Genomic DNA, 13,069 nt, shown 5'->3' on the forward strand with positions numbered 1-13,069 from the left:
ACAATAAAATGTACAAATGGTCACTAAACATATTAGCAATGTTCAAACTCCCCAGTCATCAGAGAAATGCAAATTAAAGGCACAGGAAGATACCACTACATATCCGTCAAAACTGCTAAAATTGAAGACTGACAAGTCAGTCTTTCCAAATGTACTTTTTGACTGTTTAAATGCTAATGCTTAAACTAACCTTTTTAGCCATCTGATTAATTGGGAATTATTTAAATTTTAAGGTTTGAAAAGGATTTTTTAAGAAGTTGTGAAAATGTATTTTTTTTTTTTTTTTTTTTCAAAAATACAAGAAGACAAGACTACCTCATGAATTTTAAAAAGTCAATTTCCCCTACATAAAATTTTGGGCTTTTATGCGTCAGAGATAGAATAAAAAATATTGTTAACTTTTTGAGACCTCATTACTGAGTAGACAAGGCTAATTTTTGTCTTAGAAAAAGGTTGTTTCCCCCAAATGAGTAATTTACCATTTTGCCACCTGCTCAAGTAAACACTGGTGTTGGAGTCACGTGGGAGTGGAAAATAAAAAATTAAAAATAAATTATTTATCACACATTTCACTCTTATTTTTTCTATAAAAATATAACTCTTTATTAAATAACATGCACAAATATCAACTAGTCATTTATTAAACAGATATGATTTAGAACAAGATTTAAAGAAATACAAATCCTTAGGTACAATTTAGTATCTTTATCTTGTTCATGATATTTGAATAGTTAAAAAAAAATCACTGATTAAACTAACCATCCTTTTATTTCTTTCAGAATCCTGTATCATTTTAGGCATAGACTTCATTCCAAGTTTTTTTCTAGCATTTCAGAGCTTCAGAATATCTTTAATATCAAGAGCCCTTAACTACTTAAGTATAAATTCCTCCGGACAAGGCATTCACTTTTTTTTTTTCCTAAGCTATTCCAATTAGCTTTGAGTCACTTTACAGAGGAAATCTGCAGAGGCAGAATCATGGCAGACAGGCTCCAGCAACTTGAGGTACCATTGAAGAGGGAGAGAACTGTGGTTAGTTTACTAAGACGCTGGGGTGACTAAAAAATGCCAGATTTCTGCTTGCTTGGTTTTTCTCTTCTGCAGCTTGTTCTGTTTGGCCAAACAGTGATTTTATTTTTTTCCCCGTCCCCCATCTCTGGTTGAACCATCAGAACAAAATGCTGTATGAACTTCCCCTTCTCGTATTTTCTGTGACTTCAATGCTCAGTAATCTGGTTTTTTTACTTTTAGGCAAAAGTATAAACAAAATTTGCATTAATTTTTTCATATTAAAAAGTATTGCTTTTATAAATTAGCTTTTAATGTTCCCAGCCTTAATAAACTTAACTTCAACAAAACCAGTGCTTTAAAATCTACCCTGCCTTTCTTGGCCTCATTTATCCAATAAAAAAGGCCAAAATCTTTCATCTAAATTTCTAAAGACTACTACATCCAATCTTTATAATAGAGTCCTTGCACTGTGTATTTTTCACATGTGCTGCTTTATTGCGCATGCCAAGTACAGTATGAATTAAAATATAAACTGAAGTAAAAATTCAAAACCCCTAAGCTTAATATATACCTTTGCACTCAAAAACTTCAATTTTACATTCTTTCCCATTAGCTGGGACTTCCAACTTGCTAGCTGAATTTAAATCACTTTATTCCTTATATATTCTCTTTACTTTTACTGGAATAAAAAACATCCAGTATTATTTTATAATTCAAGAAGGTATTATGGAAAGTTCTGTAAATTTTATTTCATATACTTATGATCAATTTTACATATAACCTAATTTTCTTTCCAAAAATGTTTAATAAGTTTAGCAGCAGGTTTCAAATCTGAAATATTCATGAACATTTAATTGACATCATGTTATAGGAGAAACTGGACTTTTTCTACGTATATTGCTAATTATTTTACTAAAAAACAGCATACCAAATCTTACTTTAATTATAAAATTCTGAAAAGTATATGTTTTGTATCTTGATACAAGGAAAAAATACAACATATTAATTTTTCATAAACACTGCAGAGGTCAATAGGAATATGCCCATTGTTTTTACTTATTGTGACTACCAAGTATTTCTTTCTTGAGTACTCAGTTTTTATTTAAAAGTGCAAAGGTTATTAAGCTTAAAACATTATATTTGAGCAATGTAAAAAAGTTTTACAATGATTTAACATGACCAATAAAATTTATTAAACATATTTACATATATTCACAGATTCTTTCATACTTGAGTATTAAAATAGACATTTACAATTTCAGAATTTTCATTCAAAGGCATTTTTTTGGGGGAGGGAGAATAGGCTCTATCGTGAGATGAAGAAAGAGCTGTTTCTTTGCATGACTAATTCTAAATAAAATGTCCAACATAGTAAGCCAAAGGCCCTACCCTGGGAGACTGGTGTGGAACACCTTACACCACCGCCAGGCATCACTGTGGAGAGGGTTAAGTTACAGGGAGCATGCAGCTAAGTCACAGTCTCTACAATTCTGTGATGGCAACAAGCTAACGCAGACACGCATGCCTTATTTAAAGGTCCTGCTACCTCAACACACTATCACTACACTCCATACCATACAAACTACAACTTTGGTCCAATAAAACATTAGACAAAACAGTTTTACAATTATCTCTTTGTATATGTTTTGACTACCAATCCCTTTGTATACATTTTGACCATTAATTACAAGATTTACATCTGCACAATATGTATAAAATAAGTTATTAAAAAGGAAGACAATATTAAAACTTTCGAAAAGAAAGCTATACAATTAACTTACAAATAAAATAAACTGAAGAAATTTTGTGCCAAGTTTTCCTTCCACATTAGAAACTATTTGGTAGGAACTGCGCCTTTTAGTTTGTTGATCTATTTTAGCAGACTGTGACAGAACCTGAACACCCGCAGTCATCTCGTACCCAGAGCGCTAACAGCTTCCAGCGCCATTAGCAGCCCCTTTGCTCCCTACTCAACTATGACATCTGCCAACAGGCTCCAATGTGAGTCACCTTCCACCAATATAAATAGTAGGTTTCAGTTAGAAACTGCTTGGATCTAAGATCCAAAATAATTCTTTTCATTTTTAATAAAATGACAGTGTTTACTACATCACCAACTTTAGTTGAACTTTACCAACAACTGTGAAGGCATAATATCGTATTTTTGTCAAAAGGCAGCATTCCACAGCATAACACTCTTGAGCCTCATTTGTTTAAGACACCATCAGGAAGTAACGGCTGCTATATAGGAGTCAATTCAAAGTCATCGTTAACATCAACCAGCGGAACGTAAAACTCCTGAATTTCATAGATGCTGATAGATTTATAGGTGGCAGGATCAAGTTCCTGGAGTTTGAGCTGCCATTCTAACCTCTGGACGGCATTTAAAGCTGCAGCTTCATGCTGTTGCCTCATTAAAAGACAGGTCTATTTAAGAGAAGAGAAGAATTGATTATTTAACTGCTTTGTTTAAAAATTAATCTCATGCATTGTTTCTTTAGGGAGCAAGATGGATATACTAGGGTATGTGAAGTTTCTGAGTTACGTCCATTTCTGGTTTACCCTGTCTTATATCTGTATCCATATACCAAATCCTTCTGGGCCTGTGACTTCATACTCATCTAACAGACTTCAATTTGAAACTGTTCTTTCAAGCAATAACATTTCAAATTATCAGAAGAATTATGAAAATCTAAGGAAGAGTGATTTTTAAAAATAATTCAAGCCAAATAATTTTCTTTACAGACTACTGGCAAAATAACATTTCTTCTCTCCCTGTTCTCCCCCTCCTAACAAGCACGAAGACCCCCTTTAGAAAAGGCTTTTTCTGTGGCAGCTGCACCTTTGATACTAAATTGGACTCAAAAAATGGGGGGTGGGAGGTCCTTTTCTTCATTTATCTTCCAAAGTGCAACCAGCATGAGGATTCACAGCCTACCATCTTTCGTTTCCTAACCACTCCTCTATCACACAGCAACAGTTTCTATTGATGAAGGGGAAGCATCCAGTTAGAGTGAACTTCTAAACATACATACCTTTAATTTGTCGAATTTATCATCCACATCTTGTAACCATGACATGAACTGTCTTGCATTAAAGCGATCCCTCACAGAAGTTTTACTGTCATCAGACTGAAACAGTATAAAAATAGTTGGATATTACAAAATAAAATTACCTACTTAAAAAAATCTATATGCCATTGTATCTTTTTATTGTATATTCTACTTTTAAAGGAATGATGAAAGTATATTTCAAAGAAAGATAACGTCTAATCTGAGTACTTAAACAGGCTGCTGATAAAATATTTCCATACTGAGCTGATTAGTTATTAGAATTATTAGGATGTTGGGTTTAGTAATTAAAGAGAACCCTACTGCTCTGTGAGTCAAAAATGTCTCAAAAAGGCATGTCATATGATGTATTAAATGCCTGTGACCTTATTAACATATAACTGATCATGAAACTCATTTTAATGTGACAGTTGGCTCAGACCTGGTAAAGAATCTGCCTGCAACTCAGGAGACTCGGGTTTGATCCCTGAGTGGGGAAGATCGCTGGAGAAGGTAATATCAACCCACTCCAGTATTCTTGCTTGGGAAGAATGGCCAGAGGAGTCCGGAGTGCTGCAGTCCGTGGGGTCGCAAACAGTTGGACGCAACTGAGCTACTAACAACTCTCGCTTATCACATATTGGGAGGAAACAACAACATGGTGGCAGACAGGGCTCTGGGGCTGGTGTTTCTCCCAGGACTGATTCCTTTTTTTAGGACCTATTCTTTGAAGAGTTTATAAGGAAATACTACACTGACTCTTAGTAATACCAGTTTTGGTATTTCTTTAAGATAGGCAATATTCAAATGTCATATTGTGTAATTTCAAATTGATTACATACTCCTTCAATTTTCTATTCTGTAAATGGGGTTAAGAGCATCTCTTTACATCTTGTTTGAGAATTGACTTGTGAAGGCCTCGTTCTAATGCCCGGGCAACAGGCAGCACCAGGCCCACCAGGCAGCTGCCTCCATGACTGCCCCACCCAACCTGACCACCAGCACCGCCACAGGGGTATCCAGGCCTCAGGCAGCCCCACTACCACACTGCCCGCATTCTGAGCTGTGACCACTTTTGCCCTGGTCTTCAGGAAAGATGTGTTGACTATTTTAAATTTTATCATTCAATCCTTTTTAATATGACAAGTTTATCTGGAAAATGAAGAGGTCTGATAAGAGAATAGCCTACCTAAGCAAGTGGACTTGTTCCTTAGACCCTCTGCAGCTCTGTTCACCTGGACAAGCCTGCTCTTCAGTCGAGAGAGACTGTCTACCAACTGTAAGGCCAGCTGTACAAGGACAGGCAACGGGCCCACAGTCGTTCTCAAGATGATGACTACGTTCTTCTGTTGACTGTGGCATGATCCTTTTTAGTCTCTGATCATTCTGGGTTTACTAGGAAAATTCACTTCTTTTCAGAAATTCTCTTTATGACCCGTCTGGGACTCCTTTTTTTCTTTTTAAACAGATGAGAAAAATAAAGCCCAGAAAGAACCAAGTAATTTTCTCTGTAATATACCGTGTATACTTTGTGTTTCTATGGTTGGCCTGATTTAAAACAGCATTTCCTGGGACTTCCCTGGTGGTACAGTGGATAAGAATCTGCCTGCCAGTTCAAGGTACATGGGTTTGATCCCTGGTCCAGGAAGATCCCACAGGCTGCAGAGTAACTTGGCCCTCGAGCCACAACTATTTAAGCCTATTTGCCTAGAGCCCATGCCCTTCAACATGAGAAGCTCCCGCCTGTGAGAAGCCTGTGCACTGCAACTAGAGAGTAGCCCCCACTCTCCACACTAGAGAAAGCCTGTACATAGAAATGAAGACCCAGCGCAGCCAAATAAATAACTTTTTAAAAAAAACCCAGCATTTCCTAGTCTTTTTTGGTGATAATCCTTCATTGTCTTGTTTATACTATTATATTCTCTTATGATGGGTGAATTTCATTCTGGTTTATGAACCACAAAAAAATTCTGATGACTGATGTCTGGTTCTGGATTCCTGAAATTTATATGTGGCAGTACATGTTTTCAAACTACAGCTACAGTTTCCCATAGTTCTTTTAATTTATCCCAACAACACCCAAGATCCAAATAAAGCCTAGCCCTCTCTCAGCACTGACTCAACCCGGGTTCCACCTGCCAATTTTTTTTAGCTTCCAGCTTTAAGCTTCCCAGTTGCTCGAAGGTCAAGATCGGGGTATAAAATCCATGACAGAAACAACTTACAAGTTATCTATAAAATGAGGCTATCGTAAACACACACGTATCTGTTCTGTAATTGTCTTGATTTAATGATATAAACCTGACGTTCAGAGGGCCAGGTGATCTCGAAGTGCTTCACTCATTTTCGCCTCTGTGCTTTACTGACTGCTGAACTCAGGTTTGTCCTGAGGATACCAACTGCCAGAGGCGCTGCTGTCCTGGGGGCACTGAGGCAGCAGGGAGACCTTACCTGGGCATCCAGGGGCACGCTGTACACTTCCGCGTCCAGGAGAACCGTGCACGCGCTGAATGGCAGTGTCTGATTTGCCAGTGTCCTTGCAGCTCTGTAATGAACCCGAAGAACCTCCTGTTCATTGGATACAATGAGTTTTTCCTAGTTGAACAAAGAATTTAAAGAAAAACAAAAACTCTTCAACCACTTGTTTAAAAAAAAAAAAAAAAAATCACTTAAAATGTTAAAAGAACTTTAATCTCAGAGCAGTTTTTCCTTCATAGTAAGGCTGAGAAATTTGAGAACTTTGAGAATTCTAAAAGTAAATTTTCTTTCCAAAATTGGCAGTCTTTTTTAAAAAATGATCTTCTGAAAATGTACAATGATGGCTTTCATTAATAACATACAGTCATCTGCTGGTATCTGTGGGGGATGGGTTCCAGGACCCTTGTGGATACCAAAATTCATGGATGTGCAAGTCCCTTATATAAAATGGCACCATATTTGCATATAACCTAAACTCATACTCCCATACGCTTTAAATCATGTTTAGATTACTTACAATACCTAAGACAATGTAAATGCTAGGCAAATTTGCCAGTATGTGGCAAAATCAAGTTTTGCGTATTAGAACTTTCTGGAATTTTTTTTCTTGAGTATTTTGATCCACAGTTGATTGACTCCATGAATATGGAACCTGTGGATATGGCGGGCTCACTGTATTTACCAAGATATTCAATTGTCACCACTTAACTCCAGGACATTTTTGTCACCCCAGGAAGAAATACCCTGGGCCCACCAGTAGTCACTCTGCATTTCCCTTCTGCCCCTGACAACCTCAACTCTACTTCTGGTTTCTATGAATTTACTTGTTATGAACATTTCATATAGGTGGAATCAAACAGTGTGTGGTCTTTGTGACTGGCTTCTTTCATGTCACGTTTTCAAGGTTCATCTGTGTTGTAGCACACAACACTTTCATTCATTTTTACATTTTATTTATCTGTTCATCAGTTGATGGCTCCTTTGGGACACAGAGAATAAGGCTGCTATGAACATTCATGCTCAGTTCTTTGTTTGAATGTGTATTTTTATTTCTCTTGGGTAAATAACTATGAGTGGGATTGCTGGGTCATATGGTAGGTTTATGTTTAATTTGTTGACAAATTGCCAAAATGTATTCAACAGCAAACTCCGGGAGCTGGTGATGGACAGGGAGGCCTGGTGTGCTGCAGTCCATGGGGTCACAAAGAGTTGGACACGACTGAGTGACTGAACTGAATTGATTCAACAGCAGTTGTGTCATTTTATGTTCTTGCCAACAAAGTAGAAGATTCCAGTTTTTCAACCCTTGCCAACATTTGTTATTATCTGTCTTTTTATTATATGCATTCTAAGTGTTCTGAAGTGGTAACTCCATTGTGGTGGTGTGGTGGCTGCTTCTCTTCTGTAACAGCAAGGCATTTGTAACATGGCTACATGCACAGATGAAATATACCACAAGCTTGTGGCTGAAATGGCTACTGATGTGCGTTATACGACCTACCTTCTTTCTGCTAACAAACTGTTCACTGATGTGAACAGTTGTAAGCTGTTTGAGTGCGTCTTTATTTGCTTTTCTCTTTGTAATACTATAAATTTATTTCATTCATTTACAAGTATTATCCTGAGCAAAGGTTTTATATAGGAATCCATGGCACAAAAAAAGTTAAGAACCTCTACCCTAGAGAATCAATCATGAATGAAGAAATCACATACAAGGTTTTACTTGTATAAGAATCTATGTGTCTGTAAAAGAAGGGTCATAACTTATATCATATTTTCAGAAAGTCCCTGATCATCCCAGAAGAGATATAGAAGGTAATTTATTATTTTTATCAATCCAAGTTACTTTGATGATTTCTATAAATAGACAGGTTTGTTCTCTTGTCATTTCATGCCAAAACTAACCACCAGAAACTGGAATACTAAAGCAGACCAAAAGGACCAAGGAGTGCAGCCTCAGTATGATTCTGCACCATGGCAGCTGGTACCAAGCAACAATTTCAGAACCTGGAAACCCGTATATCTAAACAGGAATTCACTGCTACCAGCCTGCAGATCCGGCAAATGACACTGAGAAATTTTAAGAGGCTTCTGTATATCAAATAAATACTGAACATAAATTGTAACACAGGAATGGCTATCCAAAAACAGGCTTAAAAATTCTCTATCTTACTGCAGAAGAACAAAGATAAAATCAAGCCATTTCCCAAAATGGTTCTAAATAAGGAAGATTCACTAATAAAAAACTGTAGGCCATCATAATCTACTGTTAAGTTATTTTTTGCATAAGTGAATTTAAACATTTCTTACCCTTTCAATACTGTGCTGCAAACGTAGTTTCATCCTGACAACTTCCTGTTGTCGAAAAAGCTCTTTAAGTGGATCTGACAGTGAAGGTGGGGGTGTAATCTAATTAAAAAAAAAAAAAAAGAGTTGAAAATATTAGATTTCATTTACAATAATCAGCTATTTCTATAAAATTAAAACTTTGTAGTGCAGAACGTAATGAAAACATAAATTCTTACGTTCTTTGAATTAAATAATACAGTAAGTAACAATTTCACAACTGGTTGTTACTTTTCAATTTCAACTCTTTGAAAGAAAGCAAAACATGACACATTTGAAATGCTCTGAAAGAAAGCAAAACGTACACATTTTACTTCTGAGGCCACAGCAAATCCCAAAGAACAAATGAGGATGGAGGGAGTTGTTTGCCGCAGAGACACGTTTTAGAGCGTCAGTATGTGACCGTTCACAGAAAGGGAGGAAGGAATAACACACACACGAAAACACCACACAACAGTCCTAAAGATGATGGCAGTCTGAGTGTACAGTAAGTAAAGTCTCTCTGTAGACATGATAAAATCCAAACACAAAACTGCAGAGTCTTATATTTAGTGAATTAACTTTTATAAAAATAGATGAAACTGTCTTCTAACAGAGCTGTGGTTTTCAAACTTCATTACAAATGTGATATCTCACTTTGTCTATCCATTCTCCAAAGAGCTTATGGTAGTCCACCTCTGATTTGATTATTATCATGAACTGTGCTTTTTGACAGATGCTGGAGCTTAAGAAAGCTGACTCAGTCTCTAGCACACTCTTGAGCGTTAATACAGAGACACCAAGGAGGGCAGCAACTGTCTGTGACCCCTGCATATTCTCCCTTTGCCCCCAGCTTTTAATAACTGTCAACATACTCAAGTGAAGAAACAAAGGTTTCTCAGAACATCCTGGCACAAAGCAATAACTTTGGGGGACTCTTCTGGCAGGGGCACAAGGAGATACTGACGTGTGGCTGCAGGGACAGTGTAGTACTATACCTGAAACACTTACCAGAGACAAAAAACTGGACCTAATCAAGACTCTATAAACAGTAAACAGTTTAACACCACTAGGATTCAATCAGTTGAGTCAATGCAGACTATTCTATAAAACAGCTTATTGGGACTGATCATTTTTCAGGTCTCTAATTATACATTTGATTTGTGTCTTAAAACTTCTTTAAATTTAGTAAGAGGCAAGAGTACAGTTTGGTGCTATTATTTCAGTTTTGAAAAGTCACACAGGTGATCCTTCAAGTGGCACAGGGAAAACACCTCCTCCTTTGAGACTGGAGTGTCAGAGAAGGCTTTTCTGAGAGGGTCATGCCTGAGCTCCACCTTAAAGGAAGAGCCAGAGTAAAGAGTTCAGAAAAGTTAGTTGTGGGGGAAAAGAGAAAGGAGGGAGGGAGCTAATTCACACAGGAGAGAACAATACAATCACCTGCCTGAGACAAGCAGTCTGGAGTCAGGAGGCACCTACAGGCAGGCCTGAGTTCCTGGAGCGTCAAGTGTGAGAGCAGAGAGGGCAGTATGGAGAGAGCAGCAGGGCCCAGTACTACAGGTTGTAGTCTACCCTGCACACAGTGCTTCTCCAGGCGTGACTCACAGAACGCTGGGTCCACAAACATGGTTTACAGGAAATGGTCCGAGAACAAGTGAGGATGGGAAACACTGTGTATGGATACACACACACACACACATATATATACACACACACACAGATACTTATTTACATATCTCATAATTAACAAATTAAATTTTAATAGTTTTAGGAATCCTACAGTGAAGAAATCTATTTTTTGATTAATGATGTTTCCCAAACTTATTTGGTCATGAAAGATATCCCTCTTTCCCCACTGAAGAAGGTATTTAATTAACACGCTGTGGATCACATTATGTGTAACACATTGGGGTAAATTTTATATGTAATAGGGAACCAGGGAAAGGTCTTAATAAGCTCACAGCTGTACTGGAGAACAGCTATTGGGGGACGCGACTATAAGCAAGGAATGAAGGAAGCAGGTCACTGCTGCACTGGTGTGAGAGGGGGAGGCAGAGAAAGGGATGGGGTCTAAAACTGTGGGTGACTGAGGATAAAAAAGAGGGAGCAGCTGAGGACTCACAGGTCCTTCAGCACTAGGACTGGATGGCTGCTAACAGAGACCACAAGAGGGGACCTGAGGAGAGAGAACCAGGTTAGGGGCAAGTTAAGTGCTGAAATGTTGAGTAGACCAGCTAGTATAAAAGAAGCCAAGGAGAGAGGTTTGTGCAGAATATACAAATCTGGGAATTCTCAAAATACATCCATCTGTAGAGAAGGAGTATGTGGAGGCTTTTTGAGGACACTTTCCCTCTGCTTTCTCCTCATCTTGTCCTATGTTGTGGGACATTCAGAAGACATCCAGAAGCAGGTAGAACACAGTTACGGAAGTCAGTAGTGTATTCAGGCTTGAAGACAGAGGCAGGCATCATTCTCCAAGAGACCTGCAGTGTCCAAGCCCTTCATAAGATTACAGCTCAAAGGGAGAGGCAGGCCTGTAAACAGTTAACTATAACATCCTGGGTAGGTTTAAGGAAGATATAAGCAATTCTGTTCCGACAAGATCCTGCCCAGAGTGACAACACAGCTCACTCGATGACAGAAGAGGAGAGAAAAATGGCCCTGGCGAAGCATTCCACGTAGAGCGAAGAGCACAGCCAAAGGACCCAGGCAGCGAGCAGAGACTCCACAGAAGAGGGAGCTCAGTGTGGCTGAAAGGCTGAGTGACTCGGACAAGTGGTGAGATGATGAAGCATGAGTGGGGAGACAGGTCAGGCTGCTGTGCTCAGATGTGGGTTTTTTATGTGTGGCCAATGGGGAGCCAGCAAATTACAACTGAAATACTTCAACAAGGAAACAGCTTTTTATTGTTTTTAAAGAGACATAAATATAATAACAAAAGGAAAGTGCCAAAAGAAAGAAACTAGGAGAGAGCAGCAGTGGAAAAGTTGGTGCAATGCTGAAGTGAGAGATACTGACAAGGGCCCTGGGACAGGCAGCAGAGAACGTCGATTCTGGAATGAGTCCTCAGATCTAAGGGATAGAACCAGGTTAACTGATGGGTTTCTACTGTGGTGTTATCACCAATAAATAACGTGTTTCTCTGGGAGTGGGTCGGGGGTCCTGTTCTGAGGTCTGAGGTCAGAGTGGGTGCCATTAGACCTGCCTTCTGGAAACAGAGAGTTGGAGGCCAAGGCTCTGCAGCAGCTCAAGATAACCATCCCCACCCGGCGCCCACCCCCCCCCCCCCCCCCGCCCAGGTTCCCCACCTGAGGCTCCCACAGGTGCAGGCAATCACTGCACTCACCTCAGGGCACCTGCCTGCTCTCCTCAATTCTACCTCCCGCACACACGCAGGCACAGCTCCTGACAACTCCCACCTACGACTCTCTTGGAAAACCCTCAGGGTCAGCATACTGGGAAACCAAGCCTGGGACATGTGCCTGAGGTCATTTAACTGACTGTGCCCAGGAGGCGCCTGCCATCTGATTCTAGAGATGACATGGCTCGACAGGACATTTTGGGACTAACTGTGCATAGAAGGCTGCTGAAACCACTGAAAGAGACAGGACTTCGCTGACTGAAGAATTAACTCCTGGAGAACCTTGATGTTTAAGGGGTTGGTACAAGAGCCATAAGAAGACAGAAAAAAATTAGTGAGGTAAGAGCACACCATCATGAAAAACCAGGGAGGGGAGGAGTTTATAAAGAACCAGATGGTCATGAAGTCGAACATGACAGAAGGCAAGCAGAAAGAAAAAGGGAGAGGTCAAACAATGAGTCAATTTGGAGCTCATGGGGGATCTCTGCCAGTGCACACACAGTAAGAGTATGAACAGGAAGTGACACAGAGGGGACAATGGGCACAGATCACTCTCTAAGGTGCGGTGTGAGATCACTCACTAGGCATGACCAAGTGCCATAAGCAAGGGATAACTTTTTTCTCCCTAGGATGAAGGAGACCCAAATATGTTCAGTTGATGGGTAATGGCCAGTGAAAAGAGAAACTGTAAAAATATAGTAGCAACAAGTGTTCTCATAGAGGAAGGTTCCAAAGAAGGCTGGAGGGAATGGAATCAAAAGGACAAGGAAAGGAGTTACCCTTCAGAGAAATAAAAGCATTAACTCCTTATGGTTGAAAGCAGCAGCAGGAAAGGAACAAAATA

At 39.1% G+C, this 13,069-nt stretch overlaps 1 protein-coding gene across 7 annotated transcripts in view; it reads right to left on the reverse strand.

Moving 5' to 3' along the window:
- Positions 1–578: 578 nt before the first annotated feature.
- Positions 579–13,069, reverse strand: part of ANKRD12 (ankyrin repeat domain 12) — a 101,270-nt gene continuing 88,779 nt past the window's right edge. For 6 of the 7 annotated variants that reach the window (XM_044934644.2, XM_044934645.2, XM_025273622.3 and 3 more), the window contains 4 exons: positions 8,850–8,948; positions 6,513–6,656; positions 4,047–4,142; positions 579–3,438 (listed from right to left, as the gene is read on the reverse strand). In XM_044934644.2, the coding sequence (XP_044790579.2) occupies positions 3,253–3,438; positions 4,047–4,142; positions 6,513–6,656; positions 8,850–8,948 (525 nt within the window). In that variant the 3' untranslated portion in view covers positions 579–3,252. Of the gene's footprint in view, positions 3,439–4,046; positions 4,143–6,512; positions 6,657–8,849; positions 8,949–10,320; positions 10,535–13,069 lie in introns of those variants that run through there. The other variant, XM_044934647.2, reaches the window with a different exon arrangement.

Source organism: Bubalus bubalis, chromosome 22 (genome assembly GCF_019923935.1).
Source record: "Bubalus bubalis isolate 160015118507 breed Murrah chromosome 22, NDDB_SH_1, whole genome shotgun sequence".
Classification (NCBI taxonomy): Eukaryota; Metazoa; Chordata; class Mammalia; order Artiodactyla; family Bovidae; genus Bubalus; species Bubalus bubalis.